General features: G+C 33.4%; 1 protein-coding gene across 7 annotated transcripts in view; it reads right to left on the minus strand.

The window, feature by feature from the left end:
* Positions 1-26,927, minus strand: part of LOC106663561 (TLD domain-containing protein 2) — a 357,519-nt gene that overhangs the window by 171,595 nt on the left and 158,997 nt on the right. For 2 of the 7 annotated variants that reach the window (XM_024224941.1, XM_024224942.1), the window contains exon 1: positions 20,429-22,835. The exons of 2 other annotated variants lie outside the window; for them this stretch is intronic. In XM_024224941.1, coding sequence (XP_024080709.1) covers positions 20,429-22,709 — 2,281 coding nt within the window. In that variant the 5' untranslated portion in view covers positions 22,710-22,835. Of the gene's footprint in view, positions 1-3,414; positions 3,614-20,428; positions 22,836-26,927 lie in introns of those variants that run through there. 3 more of the 7 variants (XM_014388460.2, XM_014388463.2, XM_024224944.1) reach the window with 3 other exon arrangements.

Below are 26,927 nucleotides of genomic sequence, written 5' to 3' on the forward strand. Positions count from 1 at the left end.
GTTTAAAATGAAGTATACTTCACTAAAGCTCTCCGTGGCCATTTCATTTGACAGACATACAACTTACTAAATAGTGCGAAAAATCTATGTATACCCTACGTTTAGATTAAACCGCCACATAAGCTTACCTACGATTCAGAGATTAAAAAAAATTCTAACATAACGTCGAAAAAATATATGAATAACTTATTTTTTAGATTTAACCACATGTTAACCAAGCCTGCCGTAAAAAAATGAATATACCTATTGATAAGTACACAATGCTGTAATGCCAGAGTGTAAAAAAACGCATATGAAAACAATTTAGTACAAATAATAAAACACGAATCTACTTTTAAGGCTAAAAAGCTAAAAATTCTACACATTATTTGCTAATAAATCAAAACTGAAAATAATATTTTTTGACTATTTTGCTAAGTTAAAACCTACGTAAAATTTCATTTAGAAAACAAGCTTTTATTGTTAAAACCACCCATTTTGTACAAAAAGATAAAAATCTCATTTTCTGTTAAAAACTCAAGTCTCCTTCTATTTAGCATAAAAATATATACATATTATTTCTTTTTTTAAGATTAAAATCCCATGTCAAGCCTGATATTATTAATGAAAAATAAAACCCACTTTTTACTCTGTAAATTTAGTTATAACTTTTCAATTTTTCAAAACCTTTATAAAGTTGAATCCATGTGTTTTGTTTTCAAAAACCACAGTTTGCTGGTTACATACTGTATGTAGGTTTACACGCCATTACGTCTATTTTTATACCATAACTACCATTACTATATCATTAATATCATATGTTTAATATCACCTTCAATATAATAATTTTATATTAACAATCAGGGATAGGTCCATTTTGCAATTATAAAAAAAATTCACTCAATTTCTTCGTCCATCTGTCTAGAAATACATCCCGTTCATCAAGATTTTGAAAATATTACCTATAGTCTGCAAGGCAAAATGTATATTACCACTTTTGGTTTCGAACGTAATAAAAATAAGAATTGACAAAACGCGATCAAACTTCCTATCCATTTTTATCGGCATTTCGATCGACGAAAGGCGAGTGATTTATCAAATTTATTCCAGTATTTTTAATATAAAATTGAAAATGCTCAATGCTAGAACCAGATAACAAAAATATAAGAAGAAGAGGTAATACGATTCATAATTATGTTTTTCTCAAGACTAGTACAGAAAGTTTTCCTGTACAGATTAAAATGCATAACAACAAATAAAGTTAAGAATAAAGCGATAAATAAAAGTATTGTAATGAAATTGTAGTCGATATTTTCTTATCTAAAGTTTCAATATTTTACCTAGTTATTTAAAAAAGGTTCCTAAACCGTAGAATTCTTAAAGTAAGTATTAATACGAATAAATAAGAAAATTAGTGCAATTAAAACAAAAAAAGTATTTCGATAAAACAAAACCTACATTTTAAATATTTAACATTTGTAAAGTCTTGAAAAATTAAGAAGAAAGATAAAACTTAAACAGGAAGGGCGTTTTATTCTATGTATTTTTCTAGATTTCAAACAGGTCAAAACAAAAGATTTTTCTGCTGTTTTTTTTTTAATTTTATAAATCAACAGCGTGTATTAATTTAATTGTCCTGCGGAAAATTTAAGACTATTAATTTCAAAGAAAGATAACTAACAAAAACCGGATCTTATATTAATGATTTCAAGAGTATACTGCTTAAATAAAAACGGAAAATTTAATTTTAAAAACAAACTGGAATAAAAGCAACAGTGTTTATGTCATTTACTAACTCTTGGTTGATACTGGGATGTCGTCAAAAAAATATCTTTAATATTAAATCTTCGCCAACCTTTCGGAACTTTATTTATCTTCTTCAGGGCTCTACAGAAGGGTATATCATACATTTTAATTTTGGCCAATTTAACATCAAATATATACAGGGTTTCGGCTACTCGTATCACAAACTTTGCCAGTAGATTCTATATTTAAAATAGAACCGAAAAGTTTTAATTAACTGTGGTTCGAAAATCGAAACTAAAAACGTTTTGAATTTTAAAACTCTTTTATTCCGGGGACTAATAGTACAATGATCGTTAATCAAAGTTGCAGTCGTGTTGGTAAATATGTAAACAATTGCACTATTTCGGTTTCGAACACAAAATAAAAAAAAGTTTAACAAATTCATTCAAAATTTCCTTAAGTTTTTAAAAATATTTTTTATTATTATTAATCTTTCCACATTACGAATCCGTCAACCACGGTGTTTTCTTTCCTTCATTAATTTCTTCATCTTTGAAAAAAGTAATTAAAAGAGGAATTATACCACTAAAAAGGGTATTAAATGTAGTACGTTTTCTGAAATTTTCTGGTCTCTAGGTTTGGAAATTGTAGTTAAGAATCAGCATAGTGAATTTTCAACGTTGAAAAAATAATTATTTTTCAAAGTTCTGGCTACTAAAATGCTTATTTCACCAACGTTTACAAGTTTAGTATTGATCACATCTTATTGGAAATTGAACTTAGTTTTCAATGGTATCGACGGATTTGGCCAAAACTTTTTTATTTTGGAGTTATCATCGTTTATTTGAAGTAAGGTCGTGAAATCTTAAAAAATCAGAAAAAGGGGAATAACTCTAAAACAGTTGATTTTCGCGCCACAGGTTAATTAGAACTTTTTGGTTCTTTTTAAATGTAGAATCTACTGTAACACGAGTAGCCGAACACTCTGTATAAATTCACTACTTTCGTGGTCCGCTTGATCAATTAATACATGACAATTAATTAAGGTTTTTAGTTGAGATGAAAAACCTTAATTAATTACTCTGTACAAATTTGATGTTAAATTCGCCAAAATTAAAATGTATAATGTATCCTTTTGTAGAGCCCTGAAGAAGGCACAATAAAGTTTCCGAAAACTAGGCGAAGAATTCAAATTAAAAATATTTTCTTTTACCACATCCCTGATAACAACCGAGAGAACATTATCTGCACAAGTTGGTCGATAAATCTACAAAACATCATGTACTATTATTAAATATATAAATCAAAAATTAATTTGTCCACGTAAAAAACAATCCCAATGACACTTATCAAAATCAATTTGAGATATTGATAGTCGCATTATCTAATAGATAAACAAACATGCAATAAACGTGTAAAAAACTGTAGAAAATTCACCGGTAATAACGTCTGCCATCGAAGTAAAAAATACCAAATAGACTAGTGCAAGTAAACAGTCATCAGACCATTGGTAGTAAACCCATGCAAACTACTCAAGTCTTCATCACTTGAAAACACCCATGCTTAAAAAACAAAGTTTATCTGTTCACTGAGGAAGAAATCGTGTATTTCGCGGATTTCATTGAAAATATATGGTAATGTTTGAGGTGACAGGCAATGACATGTAGAGTAAGCATAATTGGATCCTACTTTGTATCGTTGCCGCTCGTTCCCCGGCCTCCTGAAAGAAGAGCGACTTCCTAGTTGAAATCTCCGGCGTTAAATACAAGTCTGGGCCGATAATCACTAATGAACTGCGGCGAATATCGCGAAGTCGTCTCGGCGGGCATGCCCTGGCCTTCACTGTTGCCAACCTTCCAGACCTGCCTACGATAATGTCGCCGTTACAACGCCAGTTAGTTTTCTGATGGGTGTACCGAGTTATCATTGAATATCTATTTTTGTATACATAATTAAACGATTAGATTTGATAAAACAAAAAAAAATCATACTGTTTATTTGTGTCTTAGGATTATTTTCTTAAAACCACAATGACCTTTGAAAGGAGCAACCTCACCCGTTACAAAACAGATTAATGACTTACATTTACAAACATCACACTTACACTTACAAACCTGTTTTATATTTGCTGAAAGAAAATCATCATAATGTTATCTTAAATATGACTATTTTTCTGCAAAAACGAAGAAAACTATACCAATTCAAATTAAATTTAATAAGTCGTTAACGCCAATAAAGGGTTAGACAAAGAATGAGTAACAAGTTTACAAAAAACACTCAGACCCATATGCTAAGAATAAAAATAACTTTTCTTCAAATGTTCGTCATCTTCCAATTTTTAGTAAAAGTTTCGATTAAATTTTTCTCTCTACCAACAAAGGAAAAGTCAACCTAAATTCTTTTTGTTAAGCCTGTCGGTTAATTCTGAATGTTATGTGTTAAAAATCCCAGCATATACATGGACCTTCATGTCAAAATCTCTCATTTAGTAAAAAGGGAAAACCTACTATTTTTCAGTAAAAACAAAAAAAACTATATCAATTCAAAATAAATTTAATAAGTCATTAACGCCAATAAAGAGTAAGACAAAGAACGAGTAATAAGTTTAGATAAACTCTCCGACCCACAGCTAAGAATTAAAATAATTGACTTTTCTTCAAATTTCTTCATCTTCCAATTTATAGTAAAAGTTTCGATTATTTTTTTCCCTACCAACAAAGGAAAAGCCACCTTAAGTTATTTTTTTAAAGTCTGTAATCAGTCGGTTAATTCTGAATGTTAAGACGCGGTTAAAAATAAAATACCTCAATTCTAGTTCTGAAAAAGAGAAAGAGAATTCTAAAAAATCCCAGCATATACATGGACCTTCATGTCAAAACCTCTCATTTAGTAAAAAGGGAAAACCTACTATTTTTCAGTAAAAACAAAAAAAACTATATCAATTCAAAATAAATTTAATAAGTTATTAACGCCAATAAAGAGTAAGACAAAGAACGAGTAATAAGTTTAGATAAACTCTCCGACCCACAGCTAAGAATTAAAATAATTGACTTTTCTTCAAATTTCTTCATCTTCCAATTTATAGTAAAAGTTTCGATTAATTTTTTTCCATACCAACAAAGGAAAAGCCACCTTAAATTATTATTTTTTTAAAGTCTGTAATCAGTCGGTTAATTCTGAATGTTAAGCACGCGGTTAAAAATAAAATACCTCAATTCTAGTTCTGAAAAAGAGAAAGAGAATTCTAAAAAATCCCAGCAGATACATGGACCTTCATCTTAAAACCTAACATTTTTAGTAAAAACTGGAACCACCTTTTTAGTCGAACATAAAATCTTATAAGTAACCTTTTATCTACTGTAAAAATATGTGCTTAACCTTTTTTAGATTGAAAGCCCATGTAAAAACTAATATTTTTAGTAAAAATTAGCACCTACCTTTCCGTTTAAGGTAAAAATTCATAATTAGCTTTCTAAATAGTCTAAAAATATGTGCATAACCTTTCTTAGATTGAAAGCCCATGTAAAAACTAATATTTTTAGTAAAATTTAGAACCCTGCCCCCTTCAGTTAAAGGTAAAACTTCATAAGTAGACTACTATCAACTCTAAAAATATGTGCATAACCTTTTTTAGATTGAAAGCCCATGAAAAAACTAATATTTTTAGTAAAATTTAGAACCCTGCCCCCTTTAATTAAAGGTAAAACTTCATAAGTAGCCTACTATCAAGTCTAAAAATATGTGCATAACTTATATGTTTTTAAAATTAAAACACCATGTAAAACCTATCATTTTAAACAAAAACGTGTATTTCTATTTATTCAAACGATTTAGCACTAACCAACTTTTAAAGTTGTAAAACTTTGTATAGTCGGATCCACGTGTTTTCTTTCTTTACAAAAACCACTGTATTTCGTTTAGGTAAACCTTAATAGCAAAAAGTTTACTTAATAAAATTTACTCTTTATTGGATATTATTAACATCAGCCGTCAATTTTGTAATTTTATATGAACAATCAGAGGTCAGGGCAATTTGAAAGGAAAAACTACTCAGTTCCTTCGTCGGTCTATTTATGAATAAGGGTCTTCACCAAAAACCTAGATAAAATCCACAAATCCAACGTAACGTCAACAAACCTACGTACGCAGTAACCTTTTTTACTATAACTATTTTAAATAAAGCAAGTAGTAAAAAAGTAAGTATTCTTGTTGATATACACAAGTATAAATCCGAGGATGAATGTTCTAGGATGAAAAACCTATTTGAAAAGAATTTTTTAGGCTGAAACCTATAAAATAATAACGAAATCCAAATCTACATTTAATATCAAAAAGCTAATAATCCCCTTCAATATCTGCTAATAAGTCAAACCTCTGTAAAGACTGTTTTTTAATTTTGATAGACTATATTTACCTCAACCAAGTCCTTACATAAAAAGAATAATTAATTGAAAGAAGTAATTTGGTCAATTGACTACTAAAAACATAAAATAGACTATGTTTTAAACTAAAACTCTATGTAAATTATTTCATGTGGAAAACAAGCTGAAACATCCCATTTAGTAAACAAATTAATTAACTATTTAATTTAATTAGCTATTTAAACTTAGTTTACTAAGTCAATTATATTTAGTGTCTGATTGACCAAATTACTTCTTTTAATTAATTAACGTTTTCATTTCAACTAAAACCTTACATAAAAATGTTAATTAATTGAAAAAAGTAATTTGGTCAATCAAACACTAAATATAATGGCCTTATTAAACTAAGTTTAAATAGCCATAAATTACCTTCTATCTAGTCTACAAATATATAGAAAACCTCTCTTATTTTAAATGTGAAACTCTTGCATAACTAATAATAGTAGAAAAAAATGAGAACCTACTTTGAAGTCTAAGAATTTAGCTGTAACCAACTTTTCAGTTTTCAAGCCTTTAAACAGTTGAATCCGTTTGGTTTGTCTATCAGGTTATGCCTAGGCGTTAGGTTTACTTTATAACGTCTACCATTTAATCGATATAATTAATATCTGCCTTCAATATTATAATTTTATATTAAAAGCAAGAATAATGCTATAATAAATAAGAATGGTTTGAAAGAAAACGCTCAGTCCCTTCGTCGATCAGTTTAGGTATATCATAACAAACTTTCATCGAGACTGCAACTATGGATTATCAATAATATACGAAGTTAAACATAATTTACAATTCCAATTAATTATTCTTTCTATGCAAGGTCTTGGTTGAGATAAAAAAGTCAGTATCACGAGCGGGATTCGAACCCACGACCTTAGTGACTATAGCTGAAGTGGTAGGGTAGCGGCTTATTTAGCCGAAGGTCGTGGGTTCGAATCCCACTCGTGACTTTTTTATTTCAACTAAGACCTTACATACAAAGAATAATTAATTGAAAGAAGTAACTTGGTCTATTGACCACTAAAACGTAAATGGATAATTTACAATATTAAAACTTATTTCGGCATTCTCGACCGACACGCAAGAATGGCACAATTACACAGAAGACAAACACTTTGAGCCCTGAAGATGATCTCAATAAAGATCGAAACGTTGGCACGATAAAGAAAATGTTTTTCTGAAACCTACATCACACCAGACCGCATCTCACGATTTCTAAATAAATATCGATTATCGGTCAATAATCATCACACATTGAAACTTATGTTTTAAAGAATAAAAACAACTAACTTTTCTGAAAAAGTTTGACATCTTCCAATTTTTAACACAGGACATTGTACAAAATAAAATAGCCGAACATAATCGAATTAATCAGCGCAGATGAGCTATAAATAGCAGCTCCGTGGATCCTAAATTGTGGTGGTACATTATTGTGTTGACAGGTGCACCTCGGTAATCACGGTGGTCAACACGCTATGAAATAAGGAAGTAATAAATAGAATGTTTATGCCTATTGAAATGGGTCGTTGGTAGCTAAAATTTAACAAATATATAAATTTATTTGCAAACTATTGATACACTACTGCTCAATTTCATAGACTTTACATACACTCTGAATAAAACGTTTACTGAACCTATTGTAATGTTATAATTTTTTTAATCCAGCGGCCCTGCATTCGAACCTGAAACCTTTTCGGTACAGTGATGAGCGCCGTGTCAACGCCTAAACCTTTGCGGTCACTGACACCCCTTATGGAACGCTTTCAAAATTGTTAATCATGTAGCTTGATGGTGTGAAAATTGTACTACCAGCTTAAAACATCCCCCGATAAATTCCTCTGTCGAGTTTTCTTTGATCAATGGCTATTATATCCTTCTATTTTCTTTCATCTTAACTTGCTTGCTTCGGCTGGAAATAGCCATTAACCAAGTTTGGTTTATTTTCATTCTTCAGTTTATTTTTTTCGACAATTTCCCTTATTTTAAGCCTATTGGAATTTCTCCTTCCAGGATGCACGTGCTTCATATGATATTTTGTATCCTTTAGTAATACTTAGTGTCATTAATCTTTCCACTCTTCTGCATCACAAGCTTGTAGTCGTCAGCAAACGCCTGCACCTCCTATGTTGAGTGACGGGTCATATATCATTATATTCCAGCATCTGGGCCTATACCGGAGCCCTGATGTCATCCGACTTGTTCTTGGGTAACACTTATGTTATTAGAGCGAATCTTTCAGAGAAATGCGATATCCTCAAGCGAGATTTATTGGACATATATATTTCTTTTATTTTCAATCATGAACCATCAAGAAAAATCATTTTATGCCCATAGTAGTCGACAATACAGTTTCTTAGACATGAGTTTTAACGTGTTTCATCTGTCATATCTTTAACCCTTTTTAGTGTATCTACTGCATCGCGTCGAAGAGTATATCCATATTGTCTCATTAATGTTTCCTTATTTGACAGGATCGGAAGATGTCACCACTCGTTTATCGTTGGATCTTCCTCATCTATGGAGTGAGCTCTCAGGAATTTTGATAGCCAGAGGGAAGGCTCAGCCAGTATATTATTATTTTATTTAAGATTTAAGATTCTATTTATCATAGAAAGATTAATTATTATGAAGATTAAAGCGACGTAAAAACTATTCTATTAAATTTTGATCGTAACCTATTGGACGTTTATAATCAAAAGTTTATGCCGAGTTTTATTTGTATTGATTATTTAAAACTTTAATGTGCTAATTAAGTTATAATGTTATTGACGTAAAACCCATTTGAGTTTTGTTAGATTTTAAATTTTTATGTCGGGGCTACCAAGAGTGATGTTATTTCAGCCCCGCTCGCTTTTATGGTCGATTGGGTACTAAATATTCCGCTATCGGCCCTATGCTGTACATTAATTACACAATTTAATTATTTACAAACACAATATTTAAACCTATAAATAAATATATCTATATTCATATGGTCATAGACACATTATATTTCATATTTACAGATAGGAAAGCACCACCAAGGAGACCCGCTCGCCGGAGTAGCACCATCTTGTCAGGGCTCATGCTTACTCGTCCCCTATAAGGAGCCAAGGCATGGCACTCTTCGAACAGATGTTACACACAAAGGAAAGTTTCTCTACAAACGGGACACCGGCGTAAGTTTTGACCCGGCAGGTGGCCGCGTGGCAGTCGGGTATGGTCTATCCTTAACTGGTTAACACTATCTTTTCCAATTAATTAAGGTTTTTAGTCGAGATGAAAAAAAGTTAATGGCACGAGAGGGATTCGAACCCACGACCTTCGGCTAGATACGCCGCTGCTCTACCACCTGAGCTATCGTGACCCGATCCACTCGGACATCAACTCCCCATCTCAACCCCACCTTATGAGTTTTCCCTCCTTTTGCCATTTTTCAACCATAATTAATTGTAATGAATTAATTGGTCAAGCGGACCACGAAATTAGTGAACTATCTTTTCCTTTCGTTTCCGGCTCTCGGGGGCCATCTCTCTCACATTTTTCGTATCTGCGGGGGGACGAAGACGGCGATCCCGTTCACCGCCACCATAAAGAGCGTGACGCTTATCACAGCTCCCTGAGGGATTCCGTTCTTCTCAACGTAACCCTGGATAGCACGGATCCCAGCCTGTCAGGGAATCTTTGGTTTTCCAGGAACCCTCGGATAAACCGTGGCATTTTGCCATTGAGTCACGACATTTCCTCAGCACCCATTTGAGTAATATAGTTTAATAGTGGAACGAGGAATTTATTATACAATGTGGGACTATAGTAATTTTCATCATAATACACTTTAAAATTTGAATTATAGATGTTTAATTTAACCCAAAAAGGTAGAGCTGAATTTAGAAATAATTGCTGTATAAGGGCAACTATAATTTTAACGAAGCACGTAGCATTAAATGACTACAATATTGTATATTTTATCATTTGTCCGCTCGTCCAATCTAGTAACCCGTCCGAACAAACAGTTTTATTACACTTATCCATAAATCCGAATCGGGGAGATTAGCCTTGCGTCATCGATTTTCCAAACAGGACCGTTCACGACAAACCATCAATTTGTAACCCGAAGTCAGAGCGGTCGTTGAGGCATAATCGGCCCGAGGAATAATTCATCGCTGTTAAACAAGGGAGAAGGGCGCAAATTGCCCTTTTACAAAAAACTTACAAGCTTAAAATTCCGTGTAACTCAAACATATTCGAAATGGTAAACGAATAACATATGAATCTGTTTGTTTGTTTTATTTTATCTCAAAAATGTTGGAGTTAATCTGAGTTTCTGAAAATAATTTCCTTCTATAATAAACACATTGACGTCGGATAAACTGCGTTTCACGCTACAAAAAATAAAAATAAATCAGGAAAAAATAAAGTATTTACACAGTATTTACAGTATATGGTCCTACACCAGTGGTTGAACAAGGTCATGTATGTTCTGTGGTAATCCAAAGTATCATCGTTCGAAACAATTAGGGAAGTACACCTCGGTATTTAAATCTGAAATAAACTTGATCCATGTAAAATTTTAACAGAGGTCAAAAAGCGTCATAAGATCAGAGAGCCAAGCGACCCTAAAGGCATTAGCACTTAACTCTCTTATCCAAAATAGTCGTGGAGTAGATACAAAACCTTGAAAAACAGAAAAACCTAACAGGTCAAAAGGAAATTTTGGGTAATGAACAACCAATCTGGCCAGAGGAGGATCAGACCAAATATTGGCCTAGAACTTTGGAAGGTTAAAAATAGATTCCTTCATCTCAAAATGGATCCACATAAAACGTACGGAGGATTGGATGAACTGCGCGCCTGAAATAGGAAAAGTGACACTGTATCGGTCAGTAGCATAAGAAAAACGATTGCACATCATCTGTACGTTGGGTCGTATGAAATACTAGCTTTTAACCGCGAATGTGACTTTGGACTCTGTTTTAATCTACCTTTCTAATGGGATGCAGTGAGGCTTTCTAATATAATGTCTCGTTTCTCAAATTCCTCTTTTCTTCAGTTCACTTCGGACTATACATGGTAAAAAATTGTCAATACGGTCCCCTTGGGGATGGAATTTCAAAAAATCCTTTCTTAGCGGCTATCATGTCATTATAGGAATCGAAATTTTATCCCTTTAGAACCAGCGGTTTGGTCTGTGCGTTGTCTGTCAGTCAGTCAAGGAACTGTTTTAAATATTTAGGTAGGTGTAGTATTTAGTGTCCGTTAATTAAAGATTATTTAGAGATCATGAGATGCGGTCTTGTGTGATGTAGGTTTAGGAAAAAAATTTCTTTGTCGTCCCAACGTTTCGATCTTTATTGAGATCATCTTCAGAGCCTGGGATATATAAACATTATTTAAATTATACAAATACATGTAAGATGTGAAAATGTATTTGCATGCATGATCATAAAAATTCATATATTACATCTCTAAATAGTTACATAGATGGAAATGGAATTTGAAATATCCTTTCTTAGTTAGCCACTAAAGATTTCAAAAAAATAAAAACCTTACGGAAAATTTGAATGAATGAACTAAAAACGTTTTGAATCTTAAAACTCTTTTATTCCGGGGAATAATAATAAAATAATCCTTTTTTCCTTCATCAAATTCTTTACCTTGAAAAAAATAATTACAACAGCAATTACAATACTAGAAAGGATATTAAATGGAGTACGTTTTCTGAAATTTGCTGGTCTGTAGGTTTGGAAATGGTAGTTTAGATTCACTAAATAGGATTTTCAACTCGTAAAAATTTTTTTTGAAATATTGATGAAGGAAAGTAACCGTAGTTGACGAATTTATAAGATGCAAATATTACAACAAAAGGAAAAAAACATTATGGAAATTTTGAATGAATGAAATAAAAATGTTTTGAATCTGAAAACTCTTTTATTCCGGGGAATAATAAAAAATAATCCGGGGTTCGAATCTCGCTCGTGACACTGACTTGTTTATCTCAACTAAAAACCTTTAATCAAAGTTGCAGTCCTGTTGATAAGTTAGTAAAAAATTGCACTATTTCGGTTTCGAACCCAAATTCATTAAAAATCTCTAAAGTTTTTTTTTAATCGTTCCACCTTACCAATCCGTTAATCATTGTTTTTTTCCTTCCCTTCATCAATTTCTTCATTTTTGAAGAAAGTAATTAAAAAAGCAATTACACCTCTAAAAATGATATTAAATGGAGTACGTTTTCGGAAATTTGCCGGTCTCTAGATTTGGAAATAGTACTTTAGAATCACCACAGTAAGTTTTTCCACCCTGAAAAAAATATTTTTCAAAGTTCTGGCTACGAAAAGCTTATTTCACCAACGTTCACAAGTTTAGTATTGATCACATTTTACTGGAAATTTAACGTAGTATTCAATGGTATGAACAGATTTTTCCAATACCTTTCTATTTTGGAGTTATTGTTTATTTCAAGTAAGGTCGTGAAATCTTAAAAAAACAGAAATAGAGGAATAACTCCGAAACTGTTGAGATTCGGGCCATAGTTCATTAGGACTTTTCGGTTCCATTTTGAATGTAGAATCTACTGGTAAATTTTGTAACTCGAGTAACCGAACACCCTGTATAATATTTATCATATATAACGATATATATTATATATTGTTGAAGGATGACATTAAATAGTCATAATCTAAATACAATAAAAGTTTTTTTTAAATCTTTGTTTTTAATGAAGGCAACGGACGATTGTGGTGTTTTCTCACGGTCTCGGTTTTCCATGAAACGCGGCGTAAACAATTTCCTGTGCGCGGGGTGAACCTAGAAGGAGAAATTTATTAAATCTAAAACTCAATTTGATCAAAACACAATTCTTTCAATTCTCTTTTCATTGAACCGTTCAAAAACCATTTTGAACGATCGTCAACAATAAAAAATGTCTCTATACCACTGATTTTTGACAAATTCGGTCCGATTTTTCAACATAAAATTGATATTCGGCCTTACCACGATAAATAAATTTAATTTTACGTTAGAATCTCCGTTGCCTGATTAACAGTTATTAAATCTTTTATAATCTAATTAGAAAGAGTGGTTGGTAATGAAAATGAAACCATATAGCCAATCAAAATGTATAACGACGTTAACCCAGGAGGAACGCGCTAATCCCAGCGATGATTGGTCGGGTTCGGAACCCATGCCGGGAAAAATAATTAATTGATACACACCATCATCCGAGTAATCCACCACCTGCAAAATACACCGTTGAGAAATACATACCTGAAACAGAAAAAAATAAGGTTAGTTTGTTTCAATTGTATTAAAAAACAACATAATTATTGATTTTTTTCCCTACTAGCTAATCTTGAGTCACATTAAAGATAATTTTTCATTTAGTGTTTAGTTGTTCTTAATTTTGAATAAATAAGTTTTTGAAAAAAAACGAAAATTTAGCGATAGTAGGTAGTATCTAGTAGTGTACAGAACCCATGGGAAAGCACACCAGTATCTTCCAAGCTGAAATTCATGCAATTGAAAGATGTATCCAATTCAATCTAAATAAAGGATACAAAAACAAGAATATAGCTATCATGTCAGATAGCCAAGCAGCCATCAAAGCACTAAGCTCAAATACCATTAGTTCAAGGATGGTGCTGAACTGCAAAACCAAATTAAATACATTAGGCTCGCAGAATAAAGTCAGCCTCTGCTGGGTCCCAGGACACATGGGAGTAGAAGGTAATGAGAAAGCGGACACCCTGGCAAGAAAAGGGGCTGCCACACCGCTAATAGGACCTGAACCCTTCTGTGGAATAGGAATCCACACTATCAACGAATACCTCAGACAGAAGGATAAAAAGAAAATGAGCGAACTTTGGAATTCACTTATTGGACACAGACAATCCAAGAATCTTCTAACCAACTTTGGCAAGAAAGAAATCACAGAATGTGTCAAAGGAAGCAGGAACAGACTGCGAATCCTAACAGGATTCCTGACAGGACACTGTAGATTAAATGGACATCTAAAGAAAATTGGAATAATCCAAGATGGCACATGCAGATTCTGCAAAGAAGCAGAAGAGACACCAACACACTTACTAACAAACTGCGGAGCTACACTAGCCCGCAGGAGGAAGTGTTTCGGGATGTACAATGTGACCATAGAAGAACTACAACCACTGAAACCGGGCCTATTAATCAAGTTTCTTGATGAAATAGGACTCACCGATGTGCTTTAGGCAGAGCACAGGGGATACAATAGCTCTTAAAGGGAGCAGTATACCATACCCTGAAATATTACATCTACATCTACATCTAGTAGTGTAGGTCTTTTTACAGTGAAAAATGGATAAAGTTGGATGGCAATTATTTTCCTTCCCTCATTACTTTATTGTGTTATGATATGAAAGAGATTTGTTTTTCAACGAGGGTTCGCAACAGCAGAGGTTATATCAACCCTCGGGGTGCCGGTGTTTTTGAAAAAAATAATTCCCATTTGTAAGTATGTCGGGTTCGAATGCAGGGCCGTGGATTCGAACTTGAGACCATTACCTTACAGTGATGAGCGCCGTGTCAACGCTTAAACCGTTGTCACCGACGCCCCAATGAGATTATTAATTCATTTATTTATTTTTTATTGAAATTTTAAGTGATAAAGAACTACACCAACGCTCTTTGTTAGTTAACAACACCACCTTTTCATTATTATTCTTAGGTTAATTAACTTATTGTTAGAGATAATAGCGTACAAAATTTCACAAACACACACTCTAACTGTATTTTTGGTTGGTTGGCGAGCTGGTCTCTCTCTGTATTTTCTATCTCTCGTTATTACTGTATAAATCTCTTTTTTCTTCCTTCTTTCTTAGTTCATCCTCACTTGCCATGTATTTAATGTTGGTAATCATTTTAGTAATAAATGTTTCATTGAAGAATGACATACGGCAGTCTAGTTTCTCTCTTACTTTCTCTCGCTTTCTTTCTTTCTCTGTTTCTCAATCTCTCTTCCTCAATCTCGCTATCTAGCAGTTTCTCTCGCTATCTCTTTCTATCTAACTTTCTCTCTCCCCCTATCACTCTCTATCATTTTGTCTCACTCTATCTCTCCCTCTTTCTCGCTCTCTCTTTCTGTGTTACTTTCTCTCTCTCTCTTACTTTTTTCCTTATCATTCCTCTTCTATATTTTCTCTCTCTCTCATTCTTTTTATCTCTGTTTCTCACTCTCTCTATGTATTACTCTTATTTTTCTCTCTATCTATATTTTTCTCTCTACCACTATCTAGCTCTCTTTCGCTCTCCCTCTCTCTCTCTCCTCCCTCTTTCTCTCTCTTCCCTTTTTCTTTCTCTCTCTCACTCTTTTTCCTTATAATTCCTCTTTTTTATTTTCTCTCTCTCTCACTCTTTCTACCATTATTTTTCACTCTCTCTATCTTTTACGCGCTCTCATTCTCTCTTATTTCTCTCTCTATCAATCTTTTTCTCTCTACTACTTTCTAGCTAACTTTCTATCTCTCTCTCTCTTCTCTCTTTTGCTCACTCTTTTTCCTTATCATTCCTTTCTATATTTTCTCTCTCTCACTCTTCCTATCTCTGTTTCTCACTCTCTCTATCTTTTACGCGCTCTCACTCTCTCGTATTTCTCTCTTTATCAATCTTTTTCTCTCTACCACTTTCTAGCTCACTTTCTCTCTCCCTCTCTATCACTCTCTTTTTCCTTAACATTCCTTTCTATATTTTCTTTCTCTCTCTCACTCTTTCTATCTCTGTTTCTCACTCTATCTTTTTACGCTCACACTTTCTTATTTTTATCTCTATCAATCTTTTTCGCTCTACCACTTTCTAACTCACACTCTCTCTACCTTTATACCTCTCTCTCTCTCTCTCTCTCTCTCTCTCTCTCTCTCTCTCTCTCTCTCTCTCTCTCTCTCTCTCTCTCTCTCTCTCTCTCTTTCTCTTCTGGCTAAAGAATTGCGTGTGACCGAACTCGCAACCTTTTTTTATCGCTTCTTTTTCTCCTTTTTACCATTTTCTCTATCCTTATTTTTTCCTTATCACTCTCTCCAGTATCTTTATCTATTTCTTCCTTTTTTCTATTTTTTCTATTCTATTTTCCTATTATATTTTATTTTCCCATTTTTTCCTTTTACGAAATATTTTTTCTCCTATAGAATATACATAGTATCCATATTATTCCTTACTATTTGGTTTAATCACTTAATGTAATTGTTGTACTTAGAGGTTTGCTCGATTTATAGAAAGCATGAACTTATGAACTTCACAATGTGTTTATTTATTTATTTTTATTTTTTCCTGTTACCCGTCTAGCCCCTTAATATGTTTGTTTTTATTTTCCGAGTGTTGCAGTGTATTGTAAGAATACATTTATATATTCTTTTCTATGAATCTATCACTAATATATTTGCAAATTTGATATATTTTTTAATTTAGTTTCTGATTGTTTATCGATTCATTGTCGAACTACGTTGTTATTGTGTTATTATAGAAAAGACGTTGTATGAATGCGAAGGCATTCCGGCCATTTCCACTGATCGATACGACCTTAGTATTGGATCGACCTCATATATTAATAAACAAGTCGGGAGTTCTTTGTTTAACTAAGTATCCCAGCAGTAGCTTTAAGCTTTGAGAAGGCTTCTTTTAAATAAAATAAAAAATATACATTTGTAATTTAATACATTTGTTTTATTTACATTTGAAAAGAAAGGGGAAAATGTAATAAGTAAGATTTTTGAGGAAACAAAAGGGGGCCTAGGCCCTTGACACAAACGCGGACGCTTGGCAAAGGAAGTGGGACAAAAGGCGGCGTAACAGAGGCAAGTTAGTTCCTCTGGGACTGTTCCCAGTCAAATCCAGGGCACACAACTCCAGGATATAAACGGGAAAAAAGACAAACGGTGAAAAATAAGTACAGTGAAATTTCGTAGTTATTTGTTTACCTATTGACAATTTTGATTGTCACTTCAATCACTATCTTTTTTTTTGCTTTTAGACTGTGCAAAATAAAATAGTTCATGGTCTAACGATTAAGTAGAATAATTGATTCGGTGTTAAACTGATCCTGCCTAATAGTGAATAACCTCGATCCTAAACAAATCTAAAACCTAGGCATACAACAGCTATCGATTCCTATTGTTGTTGCGTTATATTGGACTGGCCAATAGGGAAAGCATGGCATAATCACTGTTTTCGTTCTGCCTATAATTTATTGTCCATTATCGTGAGTATATAATAGTAAATTTGGATGTTTTTTTATTTCGACCTCAACAGTTTAACTTCTGAATTTTCCTTCTCGAAGGTGGAATTCGGATTTATTTTAATCCTTCCTCAGGTGAGTTAACGCCTATACACAGAACAAAAATTTCTTATGGACTTCAAACGTTTCTTCGTAGTCTGAAGGACTTAAATGTATATCACACTGGATTTTATTAAAATAAACTGTTTTGACTGACGACCATGTTTTAACCACTGGAAGTAGCAAAGGGAAAAAAATGATAACCATGTTGGTCTAAAATGGTCTAAAAATGTAAGAAATCTTTGTTCTGAGTATAGGCGTTAACTCACCTGAGGAAGACTTAAAATAAATCCGAAACGTTATGGATTGAAAAAAGCCGGTTATTGTTTTTTTGAGATGACCTATTATCCCACCTTCCAGAAGGAAAAATCACAAATAGTAAATTTATTTCAATCATCCTGCACTATCTAATTTTATGAAAGTAAATAGTTCTAGGAGAGCATACTCGTAAGATAGATACTAAATTAAAATAAACTTAAGATTGTTTATTACATTTAATATAGATTACAATTTAATTAATATAATTAATACAATTATTATAATATTATAACCTCACATATAAAACCTTCTGAGTGTTTTTAATCAAATCTAGATCTAGAAGGCAACGGTGAAGTGTTTTGCAATCGAATGTTATTCCTGAAATTATAATATTATTTTATTATAATAATATTATAATATTATAATATTATTATAATTATATAATAGAAAAGTTAATTAACTAACAGTTAATAAGAACATTACTGCAATTATTATAATCTTACTAACAAATTACATCCTTCCGACTTTTTTTCACCTGTGCCATCTAGATCGACATGCCGTCTAGATCTCACAACCCTTTTTAGCCGCCATAAACCTTTTAACTAAAAACTTATAAATAATCTGTTGAAATCAACATTAAATCGTTTTAAACAGTTAACAGTCTGAAAGTTCTTTAAAAAATTATTTTCTAGGTTAAAATCTCGTTCCTACAGCAACTCTTGTTAGGCACAGATTTTTTCTCATCGTCCTTAGACAACACGTCTGGGTTATCAATAAGGAGGTTTATTGAACTTTAATATACAATATTAATGAAAATAATACTGCAATTATTATATTTTTATAAGCTAATAAAAAGTTATAGCCTTTTGAGTTTTTTTCCGGTGCATTCTTGCAAAACATCCAAATCATTTTAACTCCAAGACCTAGATATAGGCCATCTGTTAAATTGTATGTCAAACCTTTTAAAATTTATAACGAAGTTAGCAATCTGAAAATTAGTGCTAAAATATCGTCTTCCTGAAAATATATGCCCGTGAAATATTACCATCGTTAATGTGGCATGAAACGGTGTTGCAAAACCACAGGTAAAACTTAATTTTTTAGGGTGCAAATTCATGTAAAATCTATGTAAGAGTCTTCGTAAATGCCCCTTTTTAAGAGAACAAGCTCAGGACCTACGGTTGTAAAAGGCAATGAAAAATGAACTTTTTAGAATAATTTGCGGTTTTGTTTGTTTTATAAAGATCTGTTAGTGAAGCCAAGGTAAAAACTTTAAAAACTCGATTAAAACACCCTGTTAATATAAATCTGATCTACCATCAATAGAATCCAATTATATATTTTATTATAATTATGATATAATTGGAAAAGGAAATGTAAATAATTTACTTTTTACTATGAAAATTTATAAAAATAAATTTTAGGCTTAGAATCCTTGTAAATTATGTGATTTTGACAAAGGAGCGCTTAAAAACAGAAGCAATTCTCACATTCTCTTTTGATGATCAATAAAAAAATCTATAAGGCTGCAATTCCGGTTAAAATGAACCATTAAACGACCACCGTTAAACAATAATTTCAGCTACAGAGGACAAAATTAATGGAAAAACCACTTGCTACGCTGAAAGTTCTTGAAAAATAGTTTATGCACATTTTAGGGGGTATCCTTTTCTTAGATACTTTGGTGTTAAATGTTTTCTAATTATTTATGTCAGTAAAGAAATCACCGGTAAAATCTAATCGATAAATAAAAGAACAAAGACGAAGTTAGAAAACGAAAGTAGAAAACAAGCAATATAGCTGCTGAAAATACAAAAAAATATGTCTGCAGATAAAAAAGGACAAATAGGTTTGTCTTAACTAAATCGCCTGTATTTTTAAATATGTCACTGTCAAAAAAATCCTGCCTTTTTTGCAAAACACCACTATTAACACCTAGAGTTCGAATAGTCAATTTTTCAACTTTTGGTTATACTAAATAACCCTTCAAAATTAAATCCCCAGCTTCTTCCTTCAGATGTAAACTTGTCAATATGTCCCACAAACAACAGTGTAAGCTGTGTGTATTTTAATTTAGATAAGATTGCAACCATTTAAGGCTCAGGGATAAGTGAAGGATTAAAAATATTGCTCTATGTTGCTAATGTCTGAGGCAACAATAAGAACAAGATTTGTCATTTATGTTGATAAACACAAAATCTAAACTGGTTAAAATACATCAATAATTATTTTCGTAAAAGTAATTCACAATATTTTGTTTGTAACAAAGAATTTTATATATTTTGTTGTTCAGTTGAGAATAGTTTTAAAAGTTCATCAACCTTACCAATTAAACCAGTCAAACTCTGAGCTTAAAAAGCTTAAAATTTAAGGGAATAAATAAATCTATTAGGTTTCATGGTCCGATTGGCCAAATAAATTCTTTTCAATTAATTAATTTTTAAGTAAGGTTTTGGTTGAGTTAAAAAAGTCAGTGTCACGAGCGGGATTCGAAACCACTTCTTCGGCTAAATACGCCGCAGCTCTACCACTTGAGGTCACAATAGCTCAAGTGGTAGAGCAGCGACGTATTTAGCCGAAGGTCGTGGGTTCGAATCCAGCTCGTGACACTGACTTTTTTATCTCAACTAAAACCTTACTTACAGAATAATTAATTGGAAAGGAATAAATAAATTTGTAATGCTACGAACATCAAGTTAAAAAGGAATAACCCTATGGTCACGAGTATATTTAAGTTATTATAGTACTGCACCTTTCCTCAAAGGAATTCGTTTCATTTTGTCAAGTTGTAAGTCGATCCCGAGCTGGTCTGCTGCTTTTTTCAGTGTTTCGTCAGATGATGAGGTCTGCTGCTTTCGACGCATGCTGCCTGGCATGGACGAAACACTACTCCTCTGGAGCTTTTCCGATTTTTTGCTCTTTTCATATCCTTTGATAAAATTGGCGATTTGGGCAGCTATGTTTTTCGATATTTTTCTTTTCCGTTTTAAATTCTCTTTGCCTTGTTCAGGCTCTGTGCTGTTGTGCTCGGCCGGTGCGGACTGCTTTTCCTCAACGGCACGGTTTTCTTCTTCGTTTTTGACAATGGCTTCGTATCGTTTCGGCTCGTAATTTGACAAATCGGCGGACAAGGGCCGTCGGCTTTTCTCCGGCACCGTGAGCTGCTTTTGCGTCGAACAGGTCCTTCTGTAATTTTTTATCTCCGTCAAATTTGGTTCGGAGAGTTGTCTCTGCACCTTGGTGAATTCTTGCCCGAGGCCAAGTTTAAATGCAAGACTCGTGAAGCGATCTTCTTTTTCAGGTATATAGCCGGTTACACCGTGCATGGACAGATTTGTTGATTTTCTTTTTTCTTCGCTTTTGTTAACTTCATTTCCAATTAAATCAGACTCTGACGAATTTTTACCTTTGATCAAATAGTTAGATTTCATTGTCAGATTCATCGATTGACTCATTTGATTCCAGCCCTCGACTTTCAGAGATTCCGTCAAATCGGGCGCGGATTGCCTTGTGAAACCGTCTTTCGTCAGATGGGACAAACGCTTGTTGTAAAGTTTGCCATCGGTCAAATTGCATTGTGATAATGTTCTCTGTACGTGTTCGAACTCCCTTTCAATGCCTAATTTTTTGGCTAGAAGTTGTGATTTATCCACTTTTGTATTTCGTACATCAAAACCATGAGAAAGGTTAACGGAAAGGCGTTGTTCTTGAAGTCTACCCCGTCTCCCCGGTGGCTTTCTGAGGACAGCTTGAGACAGATTCGGCTCCGACTGTCGCCTCTCGTCGTATTTACTTACATCGGACAGGTGTTTATTGTAAATCGAAGAATCGGCCAGACAGGAGTCAGACAGCTTTTTCACCTTCTCGAATTCCGTGCTGATCCCGAGACGGTTCGCGAGAATTTTACTCGAATCTAATTTTTGATATGAAACACCGTGATTTGACAGATCGGTCGACGATCTCTGGATAAGACTGTGAGTTCTTGGTAGCTTAATGCGTTTTTGATTTTTTAACTCCTTAGTCAAATCTTGTTTAGTTTCGGTTTGCCTCTTCTCAACGATATCTTCGACCCTTTTAACCAGCATTCTCGGAATGGGATATTTGCAGTCCCTTTCAGACCCAACATCCTTAATCTTACCGGTTAAGGTTTTAAGATAAGGTTTATCTTGGGATAAGTTGGCCTCCTTATCGATTTTCCCTTCCCAAGTTAAGTGTTGTTCTTTTATATCACAGAGTGGGCTGGTAGTGCTAATTTTTGTATTGTATTGAATGTCACATTTTATTTTCTCATTGTCCTCAACATGTAAGCACGTGTTGTCGAAAATTTCCGACAGTCGAGTTATATCTGAGCTGCGGTCTGACCAGGTGTCTTCCGACTCGCTATTTCTTTTATCGAACGATAGAAGGAGGGGTCCGCCCGGTCCCAGCTGTTTCCAACTCAACTTACTCTCTTTTTCTAACTGCAGAAGATCCTCTTCGTACATATCCGGGGATCTGGATCGGTATGACGAGTCAGATTGATCGTCGAAGGATTTCTCCGACTGTACACCATCTTCGTTATCGCTTGAACGGACGGGGTTGGCGGGGTGTAGGAAAATTTTGATTTTTGCGTCTTCAAGTAGGACCGGTTCTTTTTTATCCTCGGAGGAATCGACATCCGGTTTATTGTCACCTTCTCTATCTATAGGTTTATTTTTTTCGTCATTTTCCAATTTTTCTAATTTTTCTGATCCAACGGTCTTGACAATCTTTTGAAGGAGTTCTTCCCTGTACACGATCTTATTTTTCATCTCTTCGAATTGCTCTTTCAGGTGAGAAGTCTCTTCTCGGATTATTATTATCTCATGACACATCGAATCGGTTTTGGACATTAGAGAATGCAACAGGTCGTTGATGTCAGACAGGGAACGCGCGATCTGCGACGTCGCTTGATTCGCACCAAACGACTCACTTCCGTAACGGCCGAGAAACACGGATTTCTTTCTTTTCACCGTACTCATACCCTCGGACGAATTTCCCTCTTCGGGCTCCATGTCTGAACGACGCACTGTCACCGAATCACAATAAAAACTCAACACCGATCGACTACTTTACCGGTCGTCTAGATGCAGGATTGATCCGAAAATGCAAGAGGTAAACACATCTGGTCTCGACGGTGGTATACCAGTGACAGACTGCCTTATCAATTTGTCTTGAGTATTTATGCTAGATAGGGGGAGATTACGCAGAATATAAAACCCTTTTATAAAGATATCGCAATAACATTACACAAACGAATTTAAATATCATTCTTATACCCTCGAGCTTAAATCATAAAGCCAAAACAACGTTCCAAAACATTTTACACCTAATACACTTTGTTGTTCCAAGTAATTTATAAAATAAGAATAAATTTTGTACATCGAATTACTAAAATTGAAATTTCAATAACGAATAAAATCCAAGATAAACTAATTTTATTCAATTAATTTGTCAAAAGATGATTCTTTTCATATTTTATTACACTAATAGACATCTGAATGTTAACAAATCGTGATAATTTTGTGTTTATTTATAGCTTTTCTCTATCAGTACCTAATAACGATAACGATTAATGAGGAAATGCATTATTTCCGTCATATTTGCAGTATTTAAAAACAATTTTTTTTAAGATGTTAATTTTATTTATTGCTGTCTGTACATAATATACATTGAGCAAATAGTTATACATACCTGTCAGACCAGGAGGCAGTAGGGAGAGAAACCAACTTTTATTTAATTAGGGGGGAGAATTAAAAAAAAAATTAACCTAATGTGATTACTTCACACTGCCACCTGGATGTGTTTGAGCTTCAGCACTCACTTCAGCAAAGGTTTACTGTGGTTTTCTCAAAACAACAATCCGCTTCAATTACTTCCTCATTTTTCGATTTTTCTTACGATACCGATTTTATAGGGGAAGTCGGTGGCCGCAACGGTTTAGGCGTTGACACGGCGCTCATCACTGTAAGGTGGTCCTGGGTTCGAATCTCAGCGGCCCTGCTTTCGAATCCGACATTCTGACAAATGGGCTTTGTTTCAAAAACACCGGCACCCTGAGGACATGACCTCTGCTGTTGCAAACCCTCGTAAAAAAAAAAATACGATTTTTTCTGGACAAATATAGCACTGTCCATTCACCTGTGTGGTAAAGTGGATATGTTTATTGAATTACTTATTATTTAGTTATTTAATTACTTATTAACAAAGACTACACTTTTCAAATAACAACGTATTAATTGTAAACAAATTTAAGAGAATTGTTAATAAATCGACTTAATCGGGTTAATGAAGCAGTTTTCAGAATCTAATTTCGTCGCAATTAAATGAGCATAAATCGTTATATAGATATTTGAAAAAATGTAATTTTTGGTGTATTAATTTCACTATTAATTAACAAAAAAATGTTCCACGACGTAGAACATTTCAATTTGGTATGATTTAAACATATAAATGAACAAAATCCTGCTTTTTTGCAGGTTTTAACGAACATTCGGTAAACAAATTAGGACAGAAAATGGTCAAAACCTCAAATTTGACCTCATTGTTGTGATTCTATCGTTATAAAACACTTAGATACAGACTTTTGTTACAAATTAATTTTTTAACTTATAAGTTCGACGACCAGCCAGTGGAAGATCTGGCATAATTTTCTCATAAGCTAGTGGGCCGATTTTCATGGTTGATAATTCATTTAAAAATTTTTTTTATCAAACATTACGATCGGGCTATTATTTCCATACAAAAAACGAGGTTAATTTCTGATAAATAATTAAGCAATTTTGTGTATTTTCTTATAAAAATACTTTATATATTTAAATGGTTCATACGATGTTAAAAAGCTACGTTCCTCTTCTTTCAAACGGTTGTTTCACGTTAAAATCATTTTTCAAACAGATATTCTCATAACGACTTCTCAAAAATCGGAAAAATTTCAGATGTCAAAAAATCGATCAATTTAAATTTAAACAAAATGTATATTTAGGTGTCTCTAGAGATGCTAAAATGAAAAAAATATGACATAGTTTACTTGAACAGTATTTTTTTTTTTTTAAGAAACGTTTTGGTTATTGATAAATTTTAGTTAGGATTGGTTAGAAATGATTAAAATAATTAGTTTGGTGTTAGGTTACGGTCAGGTTAAGGATAGGAGGAGTGAGTTAAGTTGTATGTCCAGATTTTATGTTTATCAGTGAAATGGAGGTAATATCCGAGTGTGAAATGTTTTTGTACTATTTTTTTAATAATATCAACAATTTGGAATTTCATTTATCAATGGGTTCGATCAATTTAAATTTAAACAAAAATTCCTATTTATGGTCTCTAGAGGTGCTAAAATGAAATTTAATATTAATTTCGTGGAAAAATATGACATAGTTTACTTGAACAATATTTGTTTTGTTTTTTTAAGAAACGTTTTGATTATTGATACGTTTTCCAAAAAATTCCAGATTTTATGTTTATCAGTGAAATGGAGGTAATATCTAAGTGCGAAACGTTTTTGTACTATTAACAAAAATAATAATAATATCAACAATTAGGCATTTCATTTATCAAGGGGCTCATCTTTGCAATGTCAACAAAAGAAAATTTAGATGTGTTACAATTGTAAATATGGTAACAAATAAGCCATTATATTTAGTGGTCCGAATGACCAAATTACTTCTTTCAATTAATTAATCTTTTTATGCAAGGACGTACACTAACTTTTTTATGTCAACCAAAACCTTACATAAAAATACTAAAAATAATGTTTGAACTTTTAATCATTAATGATTATGAATGGAGAAATTTAATACTCCAGATAGCGAACCTCATCAGAGAAATTCTACTTTTATGATCATACAGATTTTTTAATGTGTGTAAATATGATACGTTTAGATTTAATAATATCGTTATGGAAGTCAGTCTCACACTTTTATTTTTACTCGTACCTTGTGGTGGATTCGGTTTCTCGTTGTACCCTGCGAAAATTTTTTACCATCCTTTGACACCGACAACCATTGGATGTTTGAGCACGTTTAAATTTAGCCTCGTCCCGGTGATATATTATCTGATGCAAATATAAACACCCAAGTTCAAGGAGAGGGCTTTATTTTTAGAATCCTTTTAACATTGAATAGAACGATCAGGAGGGAACTAGGAAGTCTATTGTAACTTCCCCAGGTCAAGTTGGGGGAGGAAATAATTCAATAAAGGGATCCAAGGAAGTTCATCATTAGGCAAGAAGGAGGCTTCGAGGTGGGCCATTTTAAACAAACAGCTACTCCTTCCTCAAACATTGTAAACAAAAGGACAGGGCTCGCCGCGAACGGGACGAATCGATGATGACCCCGTTCGGCGAACGTGCCGATCAAATATTCAAAACGAAACAGTCGAGACGGACAGTTTGGCCGTTTTCTTCTATCATCATATTTGATCATCGCGTTTTCTATTTTTTTTTCTTTGCACACGCCGGATCCCATCTTACAAAACGAATTGTGATCCCTGCGGATATTTTACAAATAGACAAACCCGAAATTTATCCGCCCGCATTCATCCCTTTATTTCTACGTTTGACATTTGTACATTTTTCATGCTGTTGAAATATGAATAACGGTAACACGTCTAAACAATGTTCTTCCCTTTATGTATAAATTATTTACTCGAGGGGGATTAAGGGTTAAAAAATGGTTTACAGGAGCGTTATGACTTTCTCATAGGAGAGTTAAGCTCTATAACCTAACGAATAACTCCATTAGGTTTCGTGGTCCGGTTGACCATTCTTTTCAATTAATTAATCTTTAAGTAAGGGATTGGTTGAGATAAAAAAGTCAGTGTCACGAGCGGGATTCGAACCCATGACCTTCGGCGCAATACGCCGCTGCTCTAACCACTTGAGCTAGCGTGACTTCAATCCACTTGAACACCAACTTCCCTACCTTAATTGAAAAGAATTTATTTGATCAATCGGATCACGAAACCTAATGGATTTAATAAGCACAATGAAGTATACTTCACTAAAACTCTGCGTGGCCATTTCATTTGTCGCCGAGAATCAAATAAATTACATGACATTTGAAACATGGCAAAAAGGAGGGGAAAATTAAAAATAGTGGGGTTGAGATGGGAAGTTGATGTCCGAGTGGGTCGAAGTCACGATAGCTCAAGTCGTAGAGCAGCGGCGTATTTAGCCGAGGGTCGTGTGTTCGAATCCCGCTCGTGACACTGACTTTTTATCTCAACCAATACCT

This window comes from Cimex lectularius, unplaced genomic scaffold (genome assembly GCF_000648675.2).
Source record: "Cimex lectularius strain Harlan isolate CLEC.00 unplaced genomic scaffold, Clec_2.1 scaffold100, whole genome shotgun sequence".
In the NCBI taxonomy this organism is placed as follows: domain Eukaryota; kingdom Metazoa; phylum Arthropoda; class Insecta; order Hemiptera; family Cimicidae; genus Cimex; species Cimex lectularius.